At 34.0% G+C, this 13,743-nt stretch overlaps 1 protein-coding gene across 1 annotated transcript; it reads right to left on the bottom strand.

Annotated features, from left to right (window-relative positions):
• Positions 1-1,426: 1,426 nt before the first annotated feature.
• LOTGIDRAFT_168884 (hypothetical protein) lies at positions 1,427-11,620 on the bottom strand (the record flags this gene model as incomplete). The annotated part of the gene is made up of 17 exons (XM_009067171.1): positions 1,427-1,496; positions 2,516-2,640; positions 2,895-2,980; positions 3,190-3,250; positions 3,579-3,623; positions 4,114-4,206; positions 6,455-6,526; positions 6,800-6,866; positions 7,305-7,389; positions 7,991-8,090; positions 8,258-8,371; positions 8,686-8,844; positions 8,993-9,127; positions 9,669-9,848; positions 10,142-10,201; positions 10,519-10,646; positions 11,500-11,620. The coding sequence occupies 17 exons, from the start codon at positions 11,618-11,620 to the stop codon at positions 1,427-1,429; spliced, it is 1,701 nt and encodes a 566-aa protein (XP_009065419.1).
• Between the last annotated feature and the right edge of the window lie 2,123 nt (positions 11,621-13,743).

Raw genomic sequence — 13,743 nt, 5'->3', positions numbered from 1 at the left:
AGGCAAATGCCCTGTCCTGGCAAAATTTCCTTCATTGCACACTGCATGGTGTTGCCCATCTTCATTAGCCCATTAAGTGCAGAAAAGTTGGGCATCAAACACCATTTCATTTTTCATTTACTAACGAGCAATGTGTAATTATTATAGATAATGAGGAGTCAGAAGAAGAAAGTTCTGAGGAAGATGAAGATGGAGATGATGATGATGTTGATGAGGCTAAAAAAGAACTAGAAATGTTAAAAACTGACTAATCCTCTAATTGTCAATATAACCCAATCAGGCCTAAGCCACTGTCTTGATAACATTTCAAGGGCGCATAACTGTTTTTCGAAGCCAATGTACCTGATCCTCGTTACTCACTTCATAGACTTATTAAGTCAGAAGAAGAAAAATGGGATAAGCCATTTCTCATCCTTTCATAACCCAAATATTAAAATTATGGAAAGGAATTCATTCAGAACCTTTGTGAACACCTTAAAATAGAATTGAGTAATCAAAGAGTTTAAGAGAAAAGGATTGTAAAGAGGTTTTCTGAAAATTTTATGTGTATAGGGAACACTAATAGCATCTATTTGCACCATTCTAATTTTTAATCAGACGTCTTTGGTTCTTGTAATTCCACTAGAACTAAGTGTTTGATGACGTTATTAATTGCTAAATATTCTTGTTTTACATAAGGCCTTCATGATTAGTGACATCACACCACAGACATCTGTTTGAAAATTGGAATGATGCATATTGAACATATTACTTCTCCCTATACACAATAAAAGCATAGAAAATCTCTGAACAATCCTTTTAAAGTGTAATGAAATGAAAACGTATCTGTAATAAATATTTATTTTCTCATTTTACAATGTTTTTATTTTTCAAGAAATTTATTTAGAATAGAAATTTAACAACAATGTAGGGGAGGTGAGGCATGAAAATATGATTTATTATTTATCAAATTTGTAACATTATTATTGACTTTGGAAATGACACTTCAAAAATCACAAAAAAACAAGAATACGTCTTTATATTTGATCGCTGAATGTCCACACTCTCTTTATTCCATTTGTCCATTTTATAACAAAGCATTCACATTAAGTTCCTCTCTACTCTATATACAATCTTCATGATGTTTCTTTATGTCAGTAGAGAAATTAGTGCTCTGGAGTTGTCATACAAACATAACCTGTACTTTTATTTCAAAATAGCAATACTTATTTTATCTAATCATGTGTCAGCAGTATGTTATGAGCTCTAGTCTATTTAACTCTTCCATGATATTCATAAGCCCTGCGTTCAGTTTTTCAAAACATTTTTTACACAATGTCTCTTCTTGAGGTAACACTCCAAAAGTTTTTTTCAGTAATGAAATTCCTATAACACAATGCTGGTCATCTCAAGCTAGATTATTATATTATCTGAGTTGTGTAGAGATTTAGAATGCGTATAATGTCTGTAGTAACTGATGTCGAGCTGACTGAGCTTTATCTAATACAGGATGAGTTCTGAAAATATACAACATATAATAATTATCATGATACATACTGCCCAACCCGTTGGACCTGGGTCACATGATACATAGGCCTACTGTCCGAACTGCTTCCCAACCTGTTGGACCTGGGTCACAAGATACATAGGCCTACTGTCCAAACTGCAGCCCAACCGTTGGACCTGGGTCACAAGATACATAGGTCTACTGTCCGAACTGCTTCCCAACCTGTTGGACCTGGATCACAAGATACATAGGCCTACTGTCCAAACTGCAGCCCAACCTGTTGGACCTGGATCACAAGATACACAGGCTTTCTGTCCAAACTGCTTCCCAACCTGTTGGACCTGGATCACAAGATACACAGGCCTACTGTCCGAACTGATGCCCAACCTGTTGGACCTGGGTTACAAGATACATAGGTCTACTGTCCAAACTGCAGCCCAACCTGTTGGATCTGGATCACATGATACATAGGTCTACTCTCCAAACTGCAGCCCAACCTGTTGGACCTGGATCACAAGATACATAGGCTTTCTGTCCGAACTGATGCCCAACCTGTTGGACCTGGGTTACAAGATACATAGGTCTACTGTCCAAACTGCAGCCCAACCTGTTGGACCTGGATCACATGATACATAGGTCTACTCTCCAAACTGCAGCCCAACCTGTTGGACCTGGATCACAAGATACATAGGCTTTCTGTCCGAACTGATGCCCAACCTGTTGGACCTGGGTCACAAGATACATAGGCCTACTGTCCGAAATGATTCTCAACCTGTTGAATTTGGATTACATGATAGCCTTGTTATGGTTGCTGAAAAATTGTCAAATTTAAACTCATATAGGAGTTCCAAGACCCATCAGCATGTCCAGTACTATCAAAAATCAATTCTGTTACTTTATAAGCTATGCACTATTCAAATGTCTTTCTATGTCAAGGTCATAAAAGGCAAACAAATATTTGTCACAGAGCATATAGATCAACAGCTGAATCGTACGACTCCCACCAGACAAGTAATGAAAAGTACTTACTTGGCAATAAAAATTTGTAGTATTTCACGAGAGATATGAGCTATGTATTCTTGTTGTATTATATGAGTTAAAACTAACAGTGGACCACTGACGTCTGTTGGGGGACGATATTTCTTGTCTTCACCCTGTAAATATATCAACAGACATTTATCATTTAACAATTAGTATTTTCAGGGATTGATTTGATTCAGAAGCACTAGAACATGGACCAGTCTCAAGAAAAAGGTTGGGTCATCAATGTAACTTTCAATTGAGGAGAAGGCTCAAATTTAAACATTAAGCTGTGAACACTATAACTGATTAACTAAGCTAAAAAAAAACTTACAGAAAACTATTCCAAAAAATGTGAACGAGGATTGGAAACAGAGTGTTCACTTACCTTAATTAATCCCAGCTTAACGAGGTATAAATTAGTAAATAAAGAACTCTCGGATTCATCTTTGACTATTGACTTTAATAACTCATCTGAAAAAAGGATTGTTAAGCTTTTTAAAATTCAATAGTAATAAAGTTTATTCATTTTAAAATAGATATGTTAGCAGATAAGATTCTATAGAATTGAAGTGCTGTATCCATCTGTCAGAAATTTCATACATTTGATAAATTCTAAAGTCGCAAAAAACCTTATAACATATGTACATGGTTTTTTTTTTCGATATAAGTAACCTACTAACCTGCACATTGACAAGCTGTTGTTTTGGTGGTAACATCACTTTCTGTTACAATACTAGAAATCTACAGATAAAACGAAAACAAGTTATGAATTGAAAGTTATATCAACAGATAAATGTTACTTTAAAAACAGATCAAGAACCCAAATTGACTCTGAGCACCGAGAGTGAGTAAAAATAACTATCATATCTCCTGAACTGAAAATTATATTGTAACTTAAAGCGAATGATGTTCACTTATGGGACTTCAATGGTAGGACTAGGAGCTGCTTCACCAGCCGTTCAGCTTTCATGTAATTATACAGTGACAACTTGTATTGAAAGGGTTATCCACTCTCACTGGCATCAATAAGTGAAATACAAACAAAAGTAAAATAGAAAGAAAAACTTACCCTGAAAATAGTATCTACAACTTTCTCTATATCATTACTCTCATTCTGAAAAATAATATATTGTTATAAATAATTCATATACTCCATTACTCAATATATCTGTTAGTTTAGAAAAATGTCACTCTTGTATTTCCTGATCTAATACATCATTCTCAGTACAAATGATCAAAACACAATTATTTAAGTCTATGCCATCATGTCTTAATATGTAGTCGAGAACTTAAAGGTATTTGGAGAAGGTTTTCTAAACTTTTTATGTTTATCAGGGATACGAATAACAATAATTTGCACCATTCCAATTTTCAATCAGACTATGGTCTATGGTTCCAGCAATTCCACAAAATACAAGTGTTTATATTAGGCCATTCCTGATCAGTGTCATCATCAAACACTTAGTTTTAGTGGAATTGCAGGAACCACAGACATCTGATTGAAAATTGGAATGATGCAAATTGATGCTATAGGTGATCCTGATACACTTAACCTCTTAACAAGCCCTTTAATGTGACAGACTGAATGAAAAAGAACATCTTACCCCTAATTCAGCCTTGATTGCTTCTCCTTTGTTATCACCGAGATGTTGTAATTTGGTGGGTGAGGGGAAAGCTAGAAAATCACCAGCTGTCACCTACAAAATATTAACGTCTTATAATCTCATACTGTTGTTAATAAATGTTTGATGATCTCTTCCAAGTGAAAGATTTAGCTAAATATTGGGTGTGGTTTTATAATCAAGAAAAGATACAAGTATTTGTTCCCATCTAGGTATTTTCAAAAACAATACTATCCCCTGTCCAACTAGCAGATTGGTACCAAGGCTGCTCTCTGTAATAAGAATTACAATAGACTGTAATATCTGTAGGGCTGCAACGATTCTTGAAGTTGCGATTCAATATTCATCAAACGATAAGATTTATTGCAATAATTTCTTATACACATTAGGATTTGTTATTAATGGGGGCTACAAATTAATCGTGTCGATACATCGCGATTACATTTATCCAAAGAAATGCATCGATAAGAAGGAAAGAATCGCGGTTCATTGACTCATCAAATAACTGACTTCTATCTAAGATTATTAGTTTTGGTTTAGATTTCATAGGGATAAAAATTTGCTGAAAACAAATTCACAACAATCAATTTTTCAAAGCCTCTCTAATTCTCCAGGGCAAAAGAAAAGAATTTATAAAAAGTTTAATGGTGAATAAAAGACATTTAATAGATATAAACTGGGATATAACATCTTCGTTTTATTATTTTAGGAAATCTGATTGGTTAAAATTATTTCTTTAAACTTCCAGGCATCTGATTGGTCAATAATTTATAACTTTGCTTTTTTAAGTAATATTTGCCATTGACCAGTCAGACATCATAATTCAAAAAGTTAAATAAGAGAATAATAAAAATGGACACTGTGAAAGACGTAATATTAAAATAAAAATGCCAGAGTATATCGCAATAATACATATAATGACGAGCTATCAGCAATACTTTTGACAATAAAGATAACTCTCCATAATCCTTTAAACCCCAAATACAACCTTCATACTTGTCATACAAAAGCTTTAATTTCATTGGTCCAAAACTTTTGGAATGAGATCCCAAAAAGTATATACAACTGTATCCAATTTTAGACAATTGTATTGATTACTGAAATCAGCATAAAATGCCATCACACCAATCACAGTTTGGGAATAATCCAGCCCACACTATTATATGGTATGTTAAATTCATTGAACAAGGCCCCGAAAATGACGTGCTAAGTTATAACATGGTTCTATTCCACCACTGACCCTCATTTGACTATTCAATGTTTAATAGAGTTCTTATATCACAGGTCATAAACTAGTCATGAGTCTAGCTTAGGTATTTATGCACATCTTGAGTCAATTCTTACTTAGAGCCTAAGACTAGCTGTCAATCAAATGTCACATGATTGAGAAATTCTTAATGTAATAAATTTTCACTTAATAGAAAATTAAGTCAATGCTGATTCGACATTTGCTCTATTATTTATCTTTTGCTCTCAAAATTTCAATTAAACAGTAATCACAGGGTTTTTAAAAAGTTCTTAAAATTCTCCTTCGTCAAGAAGATAGTTTTAACTTTTCCAACTCTTCTGTTAAATCCAAGCTGTCATTTTTATCTCCTACAACTGGAGAGCTGTTTTTCAAGGATTCTGGGATAGATGTTGATGGGTTTGTATTGGATATCGTAGGTGACAGAACAACTTCCTCCTGCAAGACACAAAGATATTCAAATTAATTTTGGATTGGTTGTAAAAGTATTCTGGAATAGTTTGGTAATATTTGTGTCTTGCAGGGAGAAAAGTTGGATTAGTGTTGCCTTGGTGGCACTTGATTAGAGAGTTTAGAACAGGTTTCGTTTTCCAATTCTGCCACCAATCAAACAGAATGAAACAGATATGTCACAGTCAAAATTTAACCATCTATTTCCTTAAAATTTGTAAGACATATAGAAGCAGGAAGGTAAACATTAAGAACACAAGTTATATAGATATACTACTTCTAGGTTTATTACATACTACGTTCGAAACATATACAGGTAATGTTATCAAGTAAAAAACTAGAAGTAGTATATCCATATAACTTGTGTTGATAATCTATTTCCTTCTCCTCCATTTTGAATTCTGTCTGCACCTATTTTTTTTCGGCACAAGTGGAACGCACTCTAAACTGTTTTATTGAACATTCCCTTGATTCAATATATCCCGAAATGTGCAGAATTCACCAATCGAGCGCCCCCTGGAGTTTCTTTTATAGTAATAGTTAATGAAGTAAATTCGAAAATTATTTTAACATAATAATTTACATCATAATATATGTCAAAATAATGTTCTAAATTTTATCTCTTACCTTTTTCTGAGGGGTTAATGATTGACCTTTGACCTGTAATTCAGGGTCATTGACCTCTTCACCTTCAGACTCCTGAAAGTGAAAAACAATCTGAATTTAGTCTTCTGGAAGAATCAACACAAGTTAGATTTTATCTGATCTTTACATTTAAGGCTTTTTAAAAAATAATATTCAACGATAATTCAGCACCCAATGTTCACAAGCTCCAGTCTGAGCTCATGGTTTCCTCTAAATATAAACTAAGACCCTCAAGTTAGTGAGTAGTCACCATGGTTGTATTATTTCAGCACTAGTGTTTAACAGCTCAAGTCTGATTGCTTGAATCCCTATAGAATCCTGACAAACCTCAACATCATCATCATCTTCTTCTCCGTCTTCATCCTCCTCTTCATCATCTGTTCCTTCATCACCACTGAAATAAAACAATCCATAAAAAATAAAACGAAAGCTGATACAGTAAGAATAAATGTAGTTTCAGAGGTCCAAAACCAAAATAAAAGTTGAATGTTACTATAGGATCACAGAGCACAAACAAATGAGTGGGATTGAAAAGAGGTTTGCTAAACTTTATGTGTATTGGGGAGACTGATGGCATCGATTTGCACCATTCTTATTTCAATCAGACGTCTGCAAAAGATGCTGACTGAGAATTGGAATGTATGGTGCAAATCCATGCCAATACTGTTCAAAAAATTGAGGAACCTCTTTATAATTCAATAAGAAAGAGCAAACATGAGATTCTGACAAGCGTATTACGATATATATATTTCCTGAATCCTTTATTTGAGTTGATGTTTTGAACCTGGCATTAATACCTTCTTATGTTGATTAAAGATAACAAGGAACTCACCTGAGAGACTCCAAAATATCCTCTTTATTCATGGCTTCCAACATGCCTCTTATTATATCACATCCTTCTTCTCCAAACTGGTTAGCTGAAATAATTATACCATAGTTTTACTAGATATGAAATAATAGAACTCTTATTAGAAGATGGCTGGACAGTTGTTTGCTAACCAGAGTGTGTCCTGGACATATATTCTCGAAACGATCTTAGAGCTAGGATGTCCTGGGGTCTTAACTTCTAATACAGTTTCTAGGATATCCTAGCTCTAAGATCATATCTGAGAATATGCGGTCAAGGTTCTACCTGACATCCTGACATAGGTCAAGATAATCCATTTTAATTTATCAGGTGCAGGTAGGAGGGTTCCCTGGACAGTTGGGCATAGAAAAGGAGTAGTATAATACTGATGTCCTCACAAAATTTCCCTCATTATACACAGCTTGGTGTGGTCTGTCCTAATGAGCATAATCAGTAGTATAAAAGTAGACTGTAAAAGATCAAAAAAGCCATTCAGAGATTTATGTATCTTTATTCTCTTCTACTAAAACTATGTCCCTAAATCTATTATTTAAATTTGTCTTTTATTTTGTAATGTACGACTCTGTCGAGGCTCATGAATATGTAAATGTCAAAAATTGGGTGACATAAATTTGGAATTTCAATCAAATAAAATCTAAAATACAACTTACTATCTAGATCAAGTTTTTGTATATTCTGTTTATTCTCTATAGATTCTATAACTTCATTGGCGCCATCTTGTTTGATCTCATTTCCTGATAGAATCAACTCCTGAAAAATATAACACATTATTACACAATTAGATCAAAAACCTCAATCAAAGGCAAAACAGAATTCTACAAGTATTCGATATTTCACTAATAACCATTTCAACACTAATGGAGCAATTTATTGAAAAATCTGTAATCTACATTTCTAAAAAAATAAAATCCACCTACCTTTAATTTATGGTTATTGTCCTGTAAAACCGTGGCTAATTTCTTGGCCCCACCGTTACGTAATAAACAGTCACCAAGATTTAATATTTCTAAATTTGTTAATTTGGGTAAAACCTGAAATATATTCAAAAATTTCTTACACTATTTATCCAGTCTTTATTCACCCAAACAGGTGCAGAAATAAAGATGTAAAACTCTCTTTAATTTAAATGTTTTCATCCAGAGGAAACAGAAAATTTCCTTTAGGTCCTTGAGTCCATTTTAAAATATTAGCATTATCAATGTTTTCCTTCTGATTGCTTTATTAGAGAAAATCCAACACATATCAATACATCACATGTCAGTAAATCTTCCATCAATCAAGGCATAAAAATATTTCAATGACCTTGACCAGGAAAATTGCTTCTGCCTTTAAGAGCAATACCCACCTGTACTAATGAAACGGCACCTTTCTCTGTGACAGTATTATCATTCAAGTTTAATGTTGTTATATTGGGGTTGGTGTTCAAGGCATCCACTAGAGCCAAGATTCCTGGAGGGTTAATACCATTCTGTGGCATCGAGATATTTTCTAATGTACCAATCATCTAAAAAAAAATTCATGTTAAATTTTTATTTCCAATCCAAATCACCATTTTTGCAGAAGTTTTAGCCAATGAGGTATACATGCAATAAGTTCCAGATGGATATAAATATCTTTGAAGATAATTTAATAATGACGTATATCAAACCTACCTTAAAGACTTGTGCCAGAGCTTTAGTACCATCGTTTTCTAGCCTGTTTCTACCAGATATAAATACTTTTAATGCCAGAGGTCGCCCTGCTGTTTTACTGTTTTCATAACATTCTGTTAAACACTTGGCTAACATCTACAAAATAACATAATTTAACATGATGTAACACAATGTCTTGGAATGTTGATCCTGAGCTTCACCACTATAACTACTGCAGTTAAGTAGGGCATGCTTACTATGTAACTTTATTGTTTGTCAACTCAGCTTCCCTTTGTGTTAACTAAGTAACTTTTAGTGAGTTTCTATGGTAGTGTAGAGTTTCTCCCCTTATCTTCAAAGCTAATCTTCCTCCTACTAAGTATAGACAAGAATACTGGTAATTATTAGACTTGTAGCATCAAAGTTGTCGGTTGAAGTCACAACAATTCGCAACACAAGGGAAACCCGTGTTATACAATGAACAAGTAATGAACAATGATGGAAATAAACTCTCTATTTAGCAGAAAAATCCTTTAGGGGTGGGGATTTTTACCTGATGATGACAATGTAAATTGCTGAAACCTTGTGTACGGTACTTAAAAACTCAGGAGTAGTATACCACAAAAAATTATGTTTCATTATTTAATATTTAGGATAACTTGTGACCAGAAAAAGATATCTGAAGTATAAAACTTACCTTGCCACCAGTGATACCCAAACCGTTATTATTAAGTTTAAGTATATTAAGAGTATAACAACTAGAACTTGGTAATAAATCAACCAGACCGTTCATACCATTAGGACCGAACGCATTATCACTGAGATCTAGTTCCACTAACTTAGCTCCAGCTGTCATTATACCAGCTCCTAGATGTTTCTATAACAAAAAGCTTTTTACTCTAATGGAACTGAATTTCACCATCCATTTAATTTACAATTTCCAGAGATCCCATTAAGGAATAAAAAATATAGAGGAAACTGAATATATCAGCTGAAGGCTGTGGGGTCGCAGGCTCTCATGTGGGGTGCAGTGAGAGATTTTACCATTTTAAGATGCTTTCAAAGTTATTACCTAATAGATTTTTAGAGGTTTTATAATCGGGACATATTTTTAATAATGGAATGCTAAGAAAGAAAGAATTCAGAAGAAATAGTATTAGAAAAATTTACCAGTGCATGTGGAATTTCTGTTTTTAATCTGCCTGTAAACATATCACTCCATAACGCCCTCTGAAATACAATCATAATACTACTAAAAATAATATCAGATAGCAACACACAGATAATATCATATCCCCTTGTCTAAATTCTTTTTTCTCTTTCGAGCTCCAGAGACCAGTTTGCATTGACAGTGACATAAAATTGGTCTTTATATTATTTTCAACTGTCTAGGAATCTTAAACATGCACAGTTTGTAGCACACATGGCTTTTTTATTGTTCCATTCAAATAATTATCTGGACATAACTTCCCATTGACTACATGTCATACTGCCAGCCAACCCTTTCCCCCATAACTCTGTGGAACGATGTCCACCCAAATACTAACCTCAAACTCGGGGTGTTTCTGTAGAGCTTTGCCCACAGCTTCAGCAGCTTCTATACCCAGCGTATTTCCTTCTAATCTTAAAGCTTTTAGGTTGCTGAAGGTTTCTATAGATGTCACCAATTCTTGTGCTATTAAGGTAAAAACATTAGTCATTATTACACTGTCATTGGGCTACACTTGGTTTGTACCGGTACCTGTAGCTCTATCTTTGTGAAATTGGGAGTAAAAAATGGTGTACAGTGCATGCTCTAGGCTAGGCTGATAACATGAAATTTTACAACTGAGGGAATCAGCCTCTTCTATCAACTAAGGCCACTGAGGAATCTTTAGCAGAACTTTATTTAAAGTATGTGACACAATCAGGTCTAGAATTGATTTCTATCATTTCAAAACCTTCAGTATGTAAGTAGCAATGCAAACAGCCGCTGGTGGCGCTGCGAATCGACGATCTGAAAAATGGCCAAATGACAACCCCAAAAAGTATGTGTTCTGTTACGGGCTACTACAGGTACACACGGCATATTTTCTCAATGACTTGTTCCGTATATCACTTATAAAATGAGTGTGAAGAAATCATACAAATAACGACCATATTTCTCCAATATTTACCCCATTCTATGGAATATCTCAAAGACTCAAGATATTTTTATTCTGTACAGTTTATCATCGAGTGGAGATATGAATATATTTTCATTCAGAATTTCAAGAAATTTATCCTCAAAAATTACCAAGTTATGCTATCGGGTTGTATTTCAACAAAAAAGAGAAAAAAATTCTTTTGCCACGCCCACTTTTTATTGACCTTAAATATTGCATAACTTTTTTATTTTTCAATATTTTTTGGTTCTGTTTTCACTTTTTCCAACTAAAAAATTATTTTTGCTATAGCTACTGTAAGCTAAGACGAGCTCAAATGCGCAGCGGAAAGGTGGTTGTTACATCTAAACAAAAAATGAACAAAAACATGGTAAAACTACAAACCATCCTGGGCTGTATTCAGTTTAAACGTAGAATTTTTCTTTTTATAAACAAGCTCTGTATTCGCTTCAACAGTTGTTCCAGCCAATTTTGTAGTCAAATCGTCGATCGTATTAGAAGACATTTTTAATTTCCCCGAGTTTAAAAATGTTTTGATCTGTAAAATAATGGCGGCTTTCTTTTAAAGATGTAAACTTCCGGTAGAAAGACTGGATGATGGTATGTTATAAAACACGTGGTTTATATCAGATTATCCAGATCGAGGTGGTTTTAAAGGGAGAGTCCCACATTACAAAAATATCCCCGTCCAAACCCCACGTTCACAAAAGTAACGTTTTGGGACAATTACATAAAAAGCCTTGAGCAATATGACGAACTAGCCTACTAAAAATAAAAAAATCGACAAAAAATATTTCACGTCCTAATACAGGCCTAAACGTGTGATACAATTTAAGATTTCAAGTTATGATATTATATTTCACTTTGGAAACCGACATAAAAAAAAAGATGACAGCAAACATGTTAAACTGTAACTTGCTTGCCATGTAACCGTCAATTACTGACAGCTCTATACAAAACAGGCATTAATTAAATACTTCACAGTCCACATAATTATACTGTAGGGGTTCATTTCGTATTGTTTGTGGAAGGTGTGTGTGAGGTGGGGTGGGGGTGTTACGATTGAGTTCCAAACCGTACATCACGAAGATCCTTTTCTCCCCTCATATTTTTATTTCTAAAGTCTTGACATGAATAATCTGCATAAATAAACCACATTTTTCAACCAAGGTATCTAATCTCAGCCTTTATATTTGTCTTTGTGTCTTGAATTGATGGTACTTTATTCATTCAACTATTATACATGTAACACTTTTTAAAATGGCATTTGTTTCCTTTGTAATTAACTAAATGATAAATTCTTACAGACATCAAATAAGATTTTTTAAGTCTAACTCAATTTCATTTAGATATTCATTCACAAAAATCAGTATAAAATACAATTGGAGTATGAATTTAAATCAAAATTAACCGTTAAACTATTTTAAGGGTCGTGGGAAATATCGAACGGGCGTTGAAATCGCTCGGTAGGGAAGATTTTGAAAACCGTTATTCAGTCATGCGCCTCCGAGGTATTTATTTACATGTTAATTATACTGTCTGTAGTCTCGATTATCATACACCAGGTTTACAGTGGACACCTGTACGACTGGTATAATCAAAGTAGACTTATCGTCAGGTGGGTGCACAGTTTTAACTTGACAATATTTTATATCTCCTTGTTACACCGAATTCTTCTCTTATTCTGAGTGAAATTAACTCTGAGTTTAACTGGAATATTGTCGAATGATATGTGAGATCTATTCACTATGGATATTTTAACTGATCCGGCGACCAACACACGGGAAAAAACTTTTGAAGTTGTATTAAGAGGAGGGAAACCCTGGGGGTTTGAGGTCAGTGGTGGCATTGACGAGAGTCAGCCCCTAATACTCTCTAATGTAAGTTCTCATTCATTTATTTTTTTATTTATACTTTCATTGACTCCCATTCAAAAAATTGGATCATTCATTCATTCATTCATTCATTTTTTCAGTTCATTTATTCATTCATTCAGATACCATTATTAAGATGATATTAGTTATATCCATTCTTTAAATCACATTCTAGGACACCTGATTCCATTTCCTGACTGAGTTAGTCAACTTAAATCCCCACTAATAAAAAATTCAACATACATGTAGTTTATATCAAGTGCTGATCTCATTTACAAATATCAATTAACAGTGAACTGTTATTTATTTCCCCTTTATAAACTCTTTAACATGACCAAGAACTTTAAGCTGATTTCATACAGAAAAAATGACTTTAAAACTTTAAAACCAAACTAGCATAATAAATTAGAATAAAATAAAATATCATTGTCTGTGGTTTTCTATGAATTTCTATGAAAAGCTGATCCCATGAAAATGAAAAAATTATAGGACTTTCAAAGAAAATTGTTCTTATTTTATTGTATTTCTACTAGCCCTTCTAGCCCATCTTTCCCCTCCCTCTGTCCTCTCTCAATTCTTCTGTCCCTCCTCCCCCCTCCCCTTTCTCTAGTATTTCCTCCCTTTTTCATTTCTTTATCATTTCCTCCCTTTTTCCTCCACTTTCCTTCTTTTCCCTTTATTATTTCATCCATTTTTCCACCTTCTCTTTTCTGCCCCCTCTTCCCCTCTCTCTCTCTTCCCCTCCCTCCTGTCC

The sequence above is a fragment of the Lottia gigantea genome (genome assembly GCF_000327385.1).
Source record: "Lottia gigantea unplaced genomic scaffold LOTGIsca_80, whole genome shotgun sequence".
NCBI lineage: Eukaryota > Metazoa > Mollusca > Gastropoda > Lottiidae > Lottia > Lottia gigantea.
The sequence above is the reverse complement of the archived record's forward strand: the minus strand, read 5'-3'. Positions and strand labels throughout refer to the sequence as shown.